General features: G+C 41.3%; 1 protein-coding gene across 7 annotated transcripts in view; it reads left to right on the top strand.

Moving 5' to 3' along the window:
* phldb2b (pleckstrin homology-like domain, family B, member 2b) overlaps nt 1-14,704 on the top strand; it is a 47,253-nt gene that overhangs the window by 6,667 nt on the left and 25,882 nt on the right. For 6 of the 7 annotated variants that reach the window (XM_086065610.1, XM_086065606.1, XM_086065605.1 and 3 more), the window contains exons 3-7: nt 3,371-3,494; nt 4,104-4,202; nt 4,504-4,587; nt 12,129-12,248; nt 14,482-14,666. In XM_086065610.1, the coding sequence (XP_085921736.1) occupies nt 3,371-3,494; nt 4,104-4,202; nt 4,504-4,587; nt 12,129-12,248; nt 14,482-14,666 (612 nt within the window). Of the gene's footprint in view, nt 1-3,370; nt 3,495-4,103; nt 4,203-4,503; nt 4,588-7,125; nt 7,276-12,128; nt 12,249-14,481; nt 14,667-14,704 lie in introns of those variants that run through there. The other variant, XM_086065609.1, reaches the window with a different exon arrangement.

Below are 14,704 nucleotides of genomic sequence, written 5' to 3' on the forward strand. Positions count from 1 at the left end.
AGGCGTTCCCAGGCCAGCCGTGAGACGTAGTCTCTCCAGCGTGTCCTGGGTCGTCCCCGGGGCCTCCTGCCGGTAGGACATGCCCGGAACACCTCCCCAGGGAGGCGCCCAGGAGGCATCCGAACCAGATGCCCCAGCCACCTCAACTGGTTCCTCTCAACGTGGAGGAGTAGCGGCTCGACGCTGAGTCCCTCCCGAATGACCGAGCTTCTCACCCTATCTCTAAGGGAGAGCCCGGCTACCCTGCGGAGGAAACTCATTTCGGCCGCTTGTATCCGGGATCTCGTTCTTTCGGTCACGACCCACAGCTCGTGACCATAGGTGAGGACAGGAACGTAGATCGACCGGTAAATCGAGAGCTTTGCCTTTCGGCTCAGCTCCTTCTTCACCACAACGGACCGATACAGCGTCCGCATCACTGCAGACGCTGCACCGATCCGTCTGTCGATCTCCCGCTCTAACCTACCCTCACTCGTGAACAAGACCCCAAGATACTTGAACTCCTCCACTTGGGGCAGGACCTCATCCCCGACCCGCAGAGAGCACTCCACCCTTTTCCGACTGAGGACCATGGTCTCGGATTTGGAGGTGCTGATCCTCATCCCAACCGCTTCACACTCGGCTGCAAACCGCTCCAGCGAGAGCTGGAGATCACGGCTTGAAGAAGCCAGCAGCACCACATCATCTGCAAAAAGCAGAGATGCAATGTTGAGGCCACCAAACCGGACCCCCTCGACACTCCGGCTGCGCCTAGAAATTCTGTCCATAAAAATTACGAACAGAATCGGTGACAAAGGGCAACCTTGGCGGAGTCCGACCCTCACAGGAAACGAATTCGACTTACTGCCGGCAATGCGGACCAAACTCTGACATCGGTCGTACAGGGACCGAGTAGCCCGTATCAGGGGGCCCGGTACCCCATACTCCCGAAGCACCCCCCACAGGACTCCCCGAGGGACACGGTCAAACGCCTTCTCCAAGTCCACAAAACACATGTGGACTGGTTGGGCGAACTCCCACGCACCCTCAAGGATCCTGCTGAGTGTGTAGAGCTGGTCCACTGTTCCACGGCCGGGACGAAAACCACACTGCTCCTCCTGAATCTGAGATTCAACTTCCCGACGGATCCTCCTCTGCAGCACCCCCGAATAGACCTTACCTGGGAGGCTGAGGAGTGTGATCCCTCTAAAGTTGGAACACACCCTCCGGTCCCCCTTCTTAAAAAGAGGAACCACCACCCCGGTCTGCCAATCCAGAGGCACTGTCCCTGATGTCCACGCGATGTTGTAGAGACGTGTCAACCACGACAGCCCCACTACATCCAGAGCCTTTAGGAACTCCGGCCGAACCTCATCCACCCCGAGGCCCTGCCACCGAGAAGCTTTCCAACCACTTCAGTGACTTCGACCCCAGAGATAGGGGGGCCCACCTCAGAGTCCCCAGACCCTGCTTCCTCAAAGGAAGGCGTGTTGGTGGAATTGAGGAGGTCTTCGAAGTATTCTCCCCACCGATTCACGACGTCCCAAGTCGAGGTCAACAGCACCCCATCTCCACTATACACAGTGTTAATGGCGCACTGCTTTCCCCTCCTGAGACGCCGGATATGAATGTTTTCACAGTGTCTTAATTTAATATTTTCTTTAAAGCTCTTCCCTCATGTGTCTAATAATGCTTAATTTGTGTGTACATTAGGGGTGGGTGATATTGCCTAAAAATGATATCACGATATTTCAAAGAAATTTGCGGTGACGATATTTTTGACGATATTGGTAATTATTACTGAACAATAGATTTGTGATTGGTGCTTTGGAATAATATTTTTTTTATTGCAGCACAATATTTAAGTCACCTTTTTTCCACAATTGAAATGTAAACAAAGTGCAGATATAGCAACCATAATGGAATGAAATGGAAATAAAAACAGGCCAGGTAGTGTTTACCCTGCGAGATCTAATTGTAACATAACTGCTTAAAGCATACAAAGCACATTTACTTAGCAAATAAAAAGAAAACGAGCCTTCAGAAGTCAGTGGCAAACTGCATGAGTCAGGACGGTCCATTATTTTATCCTGTGTGGTTGATCCTCAATGTTGTAGAGTAGGGGTATTAGAAAAAATCGATTCGGCAATATATCGCAATATTACAGCACGCAATTCTCGAATCGATTCAATATGTGGCCGAATCGATTTTTAAACATCAATTTTTTTATGGAAATATTCAACAAAACGTCTTACTTAGGGTTAGGATTTTCACATTAAGCATGGAAACATTTGATATTAATGGAACATTAAGCCTTAATATTTTTATTTTAGTGCTGTTTCAAACATGAAACAGACTGCAACCTGTTTGTTAAATGTAGTGGCTTCATTATAAGCCTGAATTTTCAGATAAATAAATACATTTTCATACAAATCTAAATAAAATAAAATAAAATTTACTGATTAGTATTTTCTAAATTTGAGTTTAAAAAAATATTGCAATAATCAATTTATAGATTTGTATCGGGATTAATCGTATCGAATTGAATCGTGACCTATGAATCGTGATACAAATCAAATCGCCAGTAGGCAATTCACACCACTATTGTAGAGGCAAAAAAAATTATACGGTAGCAGCCAGTCTGTTGCGTCATGCTCTGTACATCGCAGGCAAGTGTATTGTTGAAAAAAAATGTCCCTTGCGATTGTTTAGGCAGTGGTTATTTTTGCCGTAACCGGCAACCGTCCTGTGAGCATTATTTTGCCATGAATGTCTCTGATTGGTCAAAAAGAGGAGCGAGAAAATGCCGTGATTGCTTGTAGACATTACTAGCGGGTATGAATAACGCAAATGTGTATGTTTACGCCGCTGCCCACAGCAACCCGCACGCTATCATGTCGAGAGCACCTTAGCTTAGCGGCCAGTTAGCATCACAAACTAAAGTCACGTCAACTATACGGCGAGTTACCGGTCACGGTAAAATAACCACCGCGAATTGTTTATCTAGCCAAACAATATGCAACCGCTTCAGTATTATTCAACCACCATATGTTTTTTCATAACCCCCACTTTGCCGGCAGAACGGCTGCAGCTCACAGCCTTACACTCACACGCTCCGACATTGTTTGTATGCAGCAGCGAGCAACGCATGCACGTCCAAATAGACACGAAGACGTCTGACGTTACGCATTACGTCATCACGTCAATTTCGCGATATTTCCCATTTTTATCACCCAAAAAAAAACACCGGTAATATCGTAGAAGGTATGATATGGAACACCCCTAGTGTAACCTACATGTCTTCACAGTGTCTCACCGTCGTCATCATAGTGTCAACACTGTATATTTACTAAATTATTCAATTTACCTTTGCAATTGTGATTCTTTGCAGTCAGCACCTCTGGATCTGATTGACACAGGAAAGGCTCTCAAGGTTCAAACGGCCACCCCTCATCTGGTTAGCCTGGGCAGTGGGAGATTAAGCGTGGCCATTACTTTGCTGCCACTCAAAGAAGGTAGTGACTGTTATGCGATAAACCATTTATGACAAATTGTTGGATTCAACATTTTGAGCCAGCTGGGTGCTTCTAACTGAGCTTCACTGATTCTGTATGTGGTGTAAAAAACAAGAAAAAACAATATGCATTTGGTCTTTGGGTCAAAAGTTCTTTTGGAACAGCTGATGGATACACTGAGTCATAGAAGCCAACTACAAGCATACAGTAAAAAAGTGGATAATTCCCAAGTACCGTATTTTTGGTTTTGGTTTCTACCGTCCTCTACAGGGTGTATCTGTGTTTGCCTGCACTTTAAATTACATCATTTTTACATTGTTTTTTCCCCCAAATGATAAAGTGTGTTGCAAATAACTTTTCCCACCATTTTCCTCACTCATCTACCAGACTGCCACTCTTACATTTGAGTGAGGAATCCAGTTAATGAGAGCAAGAGGTTTGGTGAACAAAGCCTCTCTCTCATCACCAAAGCTTCTATTGATTGTTTAAAAAAAAATTATGTTTGTAAAGCATCCATTATGCAAATTGTTTATGTATTTCCTATGTGTGCTAGTATCCAGGAATATGCACAAAATAGAGAAACTGATTAAGTCCTTCTTAATCTTCAAGGCGTGACCCGGATAGGGCGAGAAGATGCCCCAATTTCTCAAGATATCACCATCCAGGGTCCTGGAATCGAGGCTGAACACTGCCTCATCTTCAATGAAGGTCACTAATAGTTTACTTGAGCGACTTCTAATTCTTGCGTGTGGTACAATATTCAATTTGACAAATAACTATATACAAGAGGAAAATTTAATTAATGAGTTAAATGTCATTGGACTACAACTATTGATTGCCTTTGTAGATGACTTTGATTTATGCTGTCTCCGTGACATATAATAGCAATGTGACTTCCTCTGTTTACAGAATGCTTGCAGTTTAAAGAGTTAATAAATTAATAAATGAAAAAACAACAATTTACCAATAAGCTGTATTGGTATGTTTACTAATCGTCTTTCCTTCTCAGGCGGCGTAGTTACCCTGGATCCCTGTGGTCATCTCTGCAGTCTAGATGGGGTACAGGTCACGGTGCCCACACCACTCACACAGGGTAAGCCTAAAAATATATATATATACATTTGTTGTAATAGTAAATACAGTGGAACTTCCAAGATAATGCCTCCAAGGTGGTATAAGGTGATCAATCATATTTTTTCTTGAAAACGTGCCTCAAAAATGAATGACGTGTGACATCCCACAAGATGTCAGCAAATCTTGTCAAAACTATACTTCAAAACCATTAGTCACTGTGCATGAAAGTAAACATCACAAGTGGTTTATCTTGTCTTTTTTTTTGTCGATACCAACGCACCAATATACCAGTCATGTAATAGATGAAAAGTCTGTTGACAAACACAGAATTGGAAATTAAGCTTATTGCTTTTTTATTTGTATTTTTTATTTTTAAAAAGTACTTTTTTTTTGAGAGCTCAGTATTGTTCATTCGGTAATTTTACCGATTCGACATGTCATCGTCATTGCTCTCTTTTTATTTTTTTATTTTTCATTATTACTATTATTTATTTTTATTTTGTATGTGCGTGAGTATGTGCATGTGTATGTGTGTGTGCATGTGTGCGTGCGTGTGAGTGTGTACTCATTAGTTCACTTAAAACCTATTAAAAATTCCATACCGTTCACCTAAACTGAATACTTCAGAATCCAGCTAGAGTCGTGAGGTTGTCAGGAGACCCGAAGAAGGATCAAAGAAAAGAAAGGAAAGTGAAATCTAGCACCGACCAGACATCACCTACTACCCACCGGGTTACCAACCAGAGTCTAAATTCTAAACATCTAAATTCAACAAATTAGGGAGACCTCAAGAGACCAAAGGAGAGACTGAGGAAAGGAAGGAAGGATAGATGAAGCAGAGTGAGATCCACAGACATCAGGTTCCACCGATTCAACGACCAGAGGAAGAAGCAGATTGTGTTTGAATTTCGATAGATGCTGGTGTTGTGGATCTGGCATGCATGAAAACCTTCACCAAAGAGGGGAGCCGTCGACCATGGCCAGGACAGAGCAAGCACAACCCCCCAGGGCCCCCCAGGGCCCCCCAGGGCCCCCCAGGCCACGGCAGCGCCAAGAGACAACCCCCGGGCCTCGCAGGGGCCACCGGCCGGAGAGCAAACCCAGGAGCCAGGAGCGCCCCCCACCCTAAGACGGCCCGCACCCCCAACCCAACGCAGCAGAACGGAGCACGGCAGGCCCGCCAGGCACCCCACCGGCCCACAGCCCCAACTCCCCCCCGTGTGTGTGTTTGTGGGGGTGTGTGTGGTGGTGTGTGTGTGTGTGTGTGTCCATGTACTGTATATTGATCACACCTCACATTACGTATCTCTGGTTTAGTTTAATTCATAATGGTTTGGAACTAAGTGCTCCAATGACTCACATATTCCAGCAGCTACAAAGCATCCAGTACGCTACTAGAGAGAGATCTGCAACTAAATTATCCACTTTTCCTTGTGTTAGACCTACTTTAGTTAGTAGTTTTGCTTTGTGTAACATGTTAGTATGTCATTTCGGGTTAAATATTAACAAGAATATCTATGTTTTTTTGCTGTGCCTGGTCGATTCAAATATTGACAGTGTTTTGCAATGTCTACTTCAGGACGTATTGTGAAAAAGAACTCATGTAGAAAACATGTGTGCGTTAAAAAAAAAAAGGCGGAATGAATAAAAATATAGTTCAGAGTCAATGGCTGTGAATTAAAGCTTGTGTTGAGTTAAGCGCACACACGCTCCACGCTTTGGAGATATTGAGGAAGTGATCTGTTCCATATTTGGGATAGGAGCATACTGTAAGATTGACCTGGATTAGCTTCGCTCAAACCTGAACAACATGAAGTCTCTTGAAACTGATGTGCTCATGCTGCTTAACACCAGTCATCACAACAATGAAAGCATATAAAGAAAAAAATAGGCATGAAAAGCTAACTCTACTACCAGAAAAATATATATTGGTGCCACATTCCTTGCAAAAAAAAAAAGTTTTAGACGATATTTGTGCTAAATTTGTTATGAAAACCTGTTGTGTCATTGGGTTTCATTTAGGTTCAATCGGAATCAATTAAAAGGGTAGAATCATTTGTTGTTGTTTTGTTTTGTTTTGTTTTGTCATCCTTGCTTGAACTGTCATTAGCCTGGAGGGTTTTACATCAAATTTCACAAATCAATCTCAGTTTGTATTTGGTGAATTTTCTTTACATAGGCATCGTTTTAAAATGTATTTAAGTAACGTTGAAGTACGGTACATCAAAGAAAAAAAATGAGGTAGACAGACAAAAGAAGCGTTGCAGCCAGGGGGAGTGGGCTGGAAATGCAATGCCTCCGAGTAATCTTCGAATGTACCAACTACAAATGAATGCGGTGTTGTATTACCTGTCGAGGTTTTTATTGTGTAATGTCGCACATTGCTTTTCTTAAAAAAAAGTATTCTGTTAAAAGGCTTGAACGATCATTTTGACCAAATTCTGAAGACGGTTCTCACCAAAACCCGCGCAGCGCCCCCTTTTTATAATGTAGTTGGTACAGCCCACAGCTGGATGTAAATCAGTGAACTTTTTTCTGCATCACACGTAGTCGAAGAGGAGTCGCAACTCTATGGATGAACCAAGCAAACAGAAACTTGTAAACTCGCAAGAGTGAAGACAATCATATCTTCTTGTGCATTCTTCCGGAATAAATGTTTTGGCATGCTTCACATTTTCTTCTGTCGTCACTGAATGGGACTCAAAAGGTTAGTAACGGGGGTTATTAGCTACTAGCTTCTTACATACATTTATATAAAAGTGTGGATACGGGTTCTCATTCAAAAGCATTAGGAAGTATTTCCTTAACTTTGTAGTTTAAGCTTTAAGCTGATGCTTGCTTTGCATGCTTTATTTTCTCCTGTATGTATACTGTGGTTAAAAATAGTTTACCTTGCACCCACTTCATGTTCTTTATTTACCTAAAATAATACATTTTCATAACTGGCAATGGTGTTTTTCCCCCTCCTGTCATAAGCACATTCGTGTTCACTCTGGCCATCTGGTGCCCCTTTTGTAATAAATTAACTACTTTTAGGTCTCTCACCATGGCATTGATTTTTTTTTTCTTGGATAATAAGTTACTACAGCTACAGCCTACAATTGCATCGCATTGTAGTCCCATCTGTCTGCATGGGTCACTGGAAACATTGACACACACTGATCTGATCACTGATCTTTGCACACTTTTGTCAGGACTTTTATTGTTAGATTTTGCTAGGGAATGTAAATTAATCTCACCTACAGTCAAATTGACAAGTGTCCCATGCCACTTTTTTTGTCCACGCATGACAATAACCTTGGCCATACCTTGGAGGGGGTTGCTTAGCTTTGGATGTTGACATGCAAGTGTGTCAAAGAGACACTGTTGCCCCAGGTTGTGAAGACTGAGGTTTTAGGTTACCTAATGCCTGAAAACAAAACCTGCTTCATTGTCCAGAGTTTTATTGTGGGATGATGTCACCCCTAGCCCCATCCGCCTTTAAGTTATCAGTTATGTTGCTTGTTTTTGTGTGTGTTTTTTTTAACTGTAATATGCAACATTTGCTCCATTATCTTTCTATTGAGCTTATCTGGTAGACTATTTGACAATCGCCTGCTGTTGTTACCTCCTGGCCAGCCATCTTATGTGTTGGCTGATGGATTGATGCTTTTTGGATAAGATGTGGATATCTGTTTACTGTGTGTGTCTGACTGAGACAGATTGACTGACTGACCCAATCAACACCGACTCCCTTGAGAAAGACCAGTCTGCCGTTTTGTGATGTAACTGCCCCGTTTGTGTGCCCCAGAGACCCTTAATATGTGGTTTTGAGGCCAATTTACACTCTCAATGGGAACTCAGTGGTGTGTTGTGAGTCTAAGCATCTTTGTCTTGAATGAATACATTTACATTTAGTTCATTCAGCTCCATGTTGTAACCTGTGACTGCCGTTTTTTTATGGTTGTTTAAAAAAAAAAAAGGGAAAAAAAAGTTTTATTGTTTGTCAAACTTGTTAGTAATAAGTTTTGATTTTGTTCTCGTGATTGCGATCCTGCATTCTTGTTTCTTTTCAGTGTGGCCGAAATACTCCTTCATACACGTTTGACCCATTAAGCAGTTAACGTCATTTCTTCTAAGCAAATGTTTGACATGAGGTTGGTGTAATTGGTTTATTTTTCATTCTTTACCGATGCTCTCAATTTGCCTGTGTCTGCGCTGATGCTAACCAAATAGAGAAACAGTTTAGAGTTTCCTCTCCTATACAGTGTGGTAAGATTGTAATTTAGTACATGTAGAGCTGAAGAAATTGAGTCCAGATTCGACTCGAGAAAACTACATCTGCATCCTCAAAGACTCTGAGGTTTGTCTTTGTAGATGGCAAGCTTTAAATTATCTTATAAAGGTCTTTACAGACTATTGCAAAGTTGAACTGTTCAACATGGAGTTTCAGTAAACAACAAATGAGATTTTTAATGACATTTTGTGTGATCTGCTTTGAGGTTGTGTATTTAAAAAAACACCTTGTTTAAGATTGCAACCATCTATTCAATGTTTGAGCAAACTGCTCCATTTAAAAACAATTTAATCGCTTGTGTAGATCCAACAAGGAATTAATCAAGAGAGTAATAAAATGATTAATTGCCATGTTCTTTATAAGTCTTCAGATGAGAGGAAGTTGAGAGGAGCAATGTGGCTTGTGAACAAATCAGGCCAACACTCTTGCATGGATTTTAACAGATGGCGCATGGCGAGGTTTATTGAGAGTCGGAAATTTGAATTTTACAAGAGCAGACTGCAGGCGAGGTGTGCACGCACATGCCTTTGTGTTTGCTCTACTGGAGGCTACCGTGAATCACAGCATGCACCCTAATGTCTAGTTGCTATTATAAACACATGTTGTCTTGTCCACAACAAGTTCTTGCTTCTCAAAGATCATCATATTTTGAAGTAAAGAGATGCCACTTCCTCGCAGTGTGCATGCAAAACTCTTAACTTTATATAAGTGATGCATTTGAGAGGTTCAACAGCCCAGCGGTGCAGACTCAACATTTCATGTGTGTGGTCACACTGCCTTGCGCAGAGGAATTACAGCTTGGAGAGGTGCAAAGCACTGCTTTTTGGCAATCACAAAATGGCTGTGACCTAACACTATTCAAATTAGGTTGCTAACACTGCTGAGAGCACAAAAAAATGTACAAAGATAAAAGATAGAAAGGAGGAGTTTATTTATCCCCAAAAACATTCTGTCTTTTTCCATTTGTCCTCAATATATCTTCCTCCTTCCTCAGAGGTTTGCTATGACCTCAGTTCCAAGGAATCTGCTGCACACTAACTGTAATGGAGTTATTTGGTTGAATGACTTTTCCTCTTCAGATACTTTGGTTTCATGTCAAAATTGTGTTCAATTTTCTCATGTTTTAAGTGAAATTATTTCTTAAAAGTGTATTTTATTCTTTAAAAGGCAAACATTAAAAACTGGTAAGGGAGAGTGTGGCTTGCTGTCACATGGGTTAGTTGTCACACTGCAATTATCTTATCCGCCAGAGGGCGCAACTGAAAAGTGGAATACCAGTTTTCTTCCTTCATATGTCGTGTCTGAGAAGAGAATAGCAAATTGTGAGCTGAGATGAGTGTCACTTAACAGTTATTTTGCATAGCCCAGCCCCAAAGTAAAAAAAATTGTCTTTTTATGTAGTAAAAAAAGTGTCTTTCTGATAAAAATCCTAGCAGTGATACACTTGGACCTGTTAGAGACTAGATTAAGTCATCTTGTCATACCTCAGTCATTGTTCTGTTTTGAGATAACTTTAAACTAGTTATCATGAGCAAATATGGTAGTTTGGGGCAACATGTCTCAGTCATTTTGGGGTTAGTTGTCACGTGACATATGTCCAAAACGAGCCAAGAAAAACGCACCCCTGGCAGATTGCTTTATGTATGCCCAAATTGCTATTTGGATGATGAGCCTGACTTGTGAGGAAATTTGTTTGTCAGGTTTTGTTTTAGTGTTTATAAATGGTTCATCGCGTTCAGGGTTTTTCCTGTGTACAAAATCCACCTTATTTGCTCCCCACCTCCAGCCTGAGTGACTGATAATGAATAAATGCTTTAACATGATAATAGTCACATTCTTATTGGAACTATTATTATTATTATTGAAACATGGAATTATTATATGTTGCCTGTTAAAAATGAAAGCGAGTCAGTTGAATTTACAGTATGCATGCACATCATGGCGCATGGTCAGGATTAGGGATGTTCGATACCACTTTTTCCCCGACCGATACGCAACTCTTGAGTAGTCACCGCTACTGATACCAAATACCGACACCACTAGTAAATACAATTCCCCACCCTTAACTTGCATCATATTACGTTAACCTTTGCTCAATGTCTATTTAATGAATTTTTTCAAGCTCAATGATAAACATTTTTTGTTTCTGACTGTTGTTATAATGTTCACTTTTAGGTAAAAAGGGCAAAACAGCAATACTGTTAATTTTCTCCTCGTTTTATCAGTTTCAAAATCGTACCCGATGCTTGGACAACATGTCACATGTTCACACTATTTATTTGATTATACTGATATAGTTATTAATCGCTATTGTTTCTCCCAACAACATACTGTGATATTTCATAACTGCGCTGACACAAATATGCAAATGGAATGAATACAAAATACAGTGCTTTGTGAAAGTATTAGTCCCCCTTGAACGATTTGACCTGTTGCTACATTTCAGGCTTAAAACAAAGATATCAAATTTGACAGAAGGATGTTCGGCAAGCAGGTCTACCAATTCCAGGGCATTGTCAGTCCCAAACCCTGATAAAAATGGCTGGGTTGCGTCAAGAAGTGCATTCAGCGCAAAAACTGTGCCAGGTATGAATATGATAGTATTTACTTGTCATGACCAAGATGGTCACACCAACTAACAGGCATATTTTAATGGCGTCTATCAAATATGTTATGTGGTGGTCCTTGATCATTTATTTCTCTGGTATTCCAGCTATGTGATTGCAATGAAGCTCGAGTGGAACTTTCTAGCTGTGTGTCACTTTCTCTTGTGAACTATTTGGACAGCTGTTGCTGCCTGTATGCATTACCGAGGTCATGACCCTGACATCTTGTTTAATACCTGGCCCTCTCAGCCTAATTGATGGTTAGAGCAAATATTGTGGTCTAGAAGGGCTGCTAGGGAAAAAGCATGCAAGCTGTGAATAAATATTACTGCACTGTAGCATTATACTGTCGACTCATGGATTTGTATATTTGTGGATTTTTTCCCTTTTTTTTTTTTAAATATTTTGAATTTTGTTTTTTTTAATTTTTGAGTTCACTGGATTTTAATTTTTATTTTTTATCCCCGCCCCACTTCCCATTTTCCATGGAAACTTTTCTATTGACTGTTGATCAGCATTTTTGAAGCTATAATTATTATTTATTTTCTCCCAATGCATTCCAATGGGCATCAATTATCCTGGGACTTTCAGTATTCACGGGCTGGCCTGGTCCCTATCTCCTACTTCACATGTATAACTTTTGTCCCTACCTCTAATTTGACCTGTTCTTTCCTCAAGGTTATTCCCTGTGTCTTGGTAAATCCTACTTCTTCCGGTTCAACCATCCAGAGGAGGCAAGCAGAATGAAGAGCATGCTTCCTCAAAAGAGCCCTGTGTCCGCCCTAGCCTACAATACAGGTACACCGAAACACGCATGCAGTCTTTTTTCCTGCCCTTAAATGTGATATGAGTCACTTTTTTCTTTCTTCTTCACTCAGCCTTTTGTCTGCTGCCACGTATAATCTTCTTTCAACACACCCCACCCCCCCTTCTCATCTTTTTTAACTGTTCTCATCTTTTGAACATCTGTCTCCACGCAAAACCCAAGCCCGTCTACAGGCTTACACTGTCATTAGCTACGCAGGTGTGTGAGATTTGGTGGGTGTGGCAGAATGTTGAAGGGCAGGAAGGGGGTCCTTGGGTGGAAGTTCACACTCATATATTGTTCCAAAATACACATCGTCAAGCATGGTTAAATTTAAAACATATTAGAATGTTTTTGTCATGTGGTGCCCCACTGTTTCCATGGTGATACAGCTGGACTCTACTGTCTTCTTGGTGATTGATTGATTTGTGAGGAAGTGTGTGTGTGTGTGTGTTAAACCTTAAAAAGGAAGTAAACCGTAAATTTCCTTTACGATAATATGTTGTGCGTGCCCCCATTAGTGTAAACACAGCATTCCAAATAATATTGCGTTTGTGTAAGCAAAATCCCCCCCGTTTTGTCCACCTGGCCATTTTGCCACTTGCTGTTGACTGAAAATGTCATCAACAGTTGCTCATAGTTCAGGCAACAACCAATCACATTGACGTTCGCAAGTTGAGTCATTATTGGTCATGACCTCAGACCTTAGTGTGATGTCAGTTTCAGTCAACAGGAGGTGGCAAAATGAGCGCCCGCCCTGAGATGGATTTTTAAAAAACGAGCGATTGTTCTTCTTTAGTCATATTCCACCAACGTAATATGGGTTAAGTGTCTAATGACACTCACCGTTTTATTTTATTTTTTAACATAGAGCAGTTTATTTTATTTTGCACTTGCATGACAGTGAAAAGCACAATGCATGAGGTCAACTGCCTTTCAGCAAGCCTCCCTCTACACTACTGTGCATACAATCTTCTTAGATCAAACCTTAAGTAGTTCCTTATTTTTTAGTTTCTCATACTGTAGTTTTATTATACAGCATTTAGTTTATTTTACACTTGACAAAAAGGTATATTTTCCTATGGAAAAAATGCAGAAATGTATTGTCTGACAGTTTGCTGTGTTATCAAAAGCCACAAATCTTCACCTTCATACTATTGCCTGCCAACACTCACAGGAAAAGCGATTGTTCTCACACAAAGGAAGCGGGAGAAGAAAGAGGAGAGTTGATGCATGCCAGACCTGCAGTATAAATCTGCCCATTTATGGACACACAAACTTTAACACTGTGTGTGAGTGTGTATGCATGTGTGTCTTGAGATTTCATGATGCCTTTCATTTTCCGCCACATTTCTCTCCACCACGTAAGGTTTGACATTCTTTCACACAGCCTTGAAGGAATTCAAGGAGCCAACCAGTTACCAGGACAGAAAAACTCAATTAAGAGAGCCTATCCTCATTCTAAAAACACATTTTTGTACAGATATGTATACATGGTATAATCGCATGCTTGTTTCCCTCAAATAGAGCCACCGTTGTTGTTTTGTTGTCTGACATTTTTTATGTGTGGTTGTTAAACACTGGGTGGTCTGAGAGAGACCACTGTAATGGCGCCTTTTCCACATTAAGCCACAGCTAAATACAAATGTGCAGGTTTCCACCCAGATGGTAGGCGAGACTTCAAATAATGGGGGCAGAATAAATAAAGAACATGCTAATCTCAGCAATGTATGTTTTACCAAGTCAGACCTATTGGTTCATGTCATATTTAGCAAGAAGTGGGTAAAAAAAAAGAGCTAAATCTGAGATTAGGAATTACACTAGCACTGAAACTGTTAAAAATGAAACTTTCTGAAGGGCAGGGAAAGGTGGGGCTGTTAGAATATTCCAAAAATATGTTGTGGTTGCTTTTATTTCAAAAACCTATACTAAGAAACTGAGGGCAAGTACAACTGTTTGTCTTGGATCTCACTGTTTTATTTTTTATTTAGGAAGTGTGTACTTGCATGCATATAAGTGTATATCGTGGGAGTTTGAAACACGCACGCACGCGCACGCGCGCGCACACACACACACCCGCACACACACGCACGCACACACACACATTCTTATTTATCTAAAATAGACTAACCATTTTCTACTCTTTGTAATTGTTTTGCTTGTATATCTGTGCAGCATGAATAATAGTCTCCCCCTTTTTTTTTTTTTTTTTTACCCCACCTCCAGACTACCTGAAGTTCAGCAGCGATTATAGCCATGCTGTGGTTGGCGGGACGAGCAGCCCACGGGGCATGCGCTCAGCCTCAGAGCTCCGAGATTTGATGGACACCCTGCAACGCAAGAAAAAAGCTCTGGAAAACAGCCTGAGAGCCAATGGGAATAGCAACCCGTTATACTTCAGTGTCACACAGGTCAGCTGTCACTGAGCACCGCCACAGTGATTATTATT

Source organism: Leptonotus elevatus, chromosome 21 (genome assembly GCF_054856555.1).
Source record: "Leptonotus elevatus isolate MCC_2025b chromosome 21, RoL_Lele_1.0, whole genome shotgun sequence".
Lineage (NCBI taxonomy): Eukaryota > Metazoa > Chordata > Actinopteri > Syngnathiformes > Syngnathidae > Leptonotus > Leptonotus elevatus.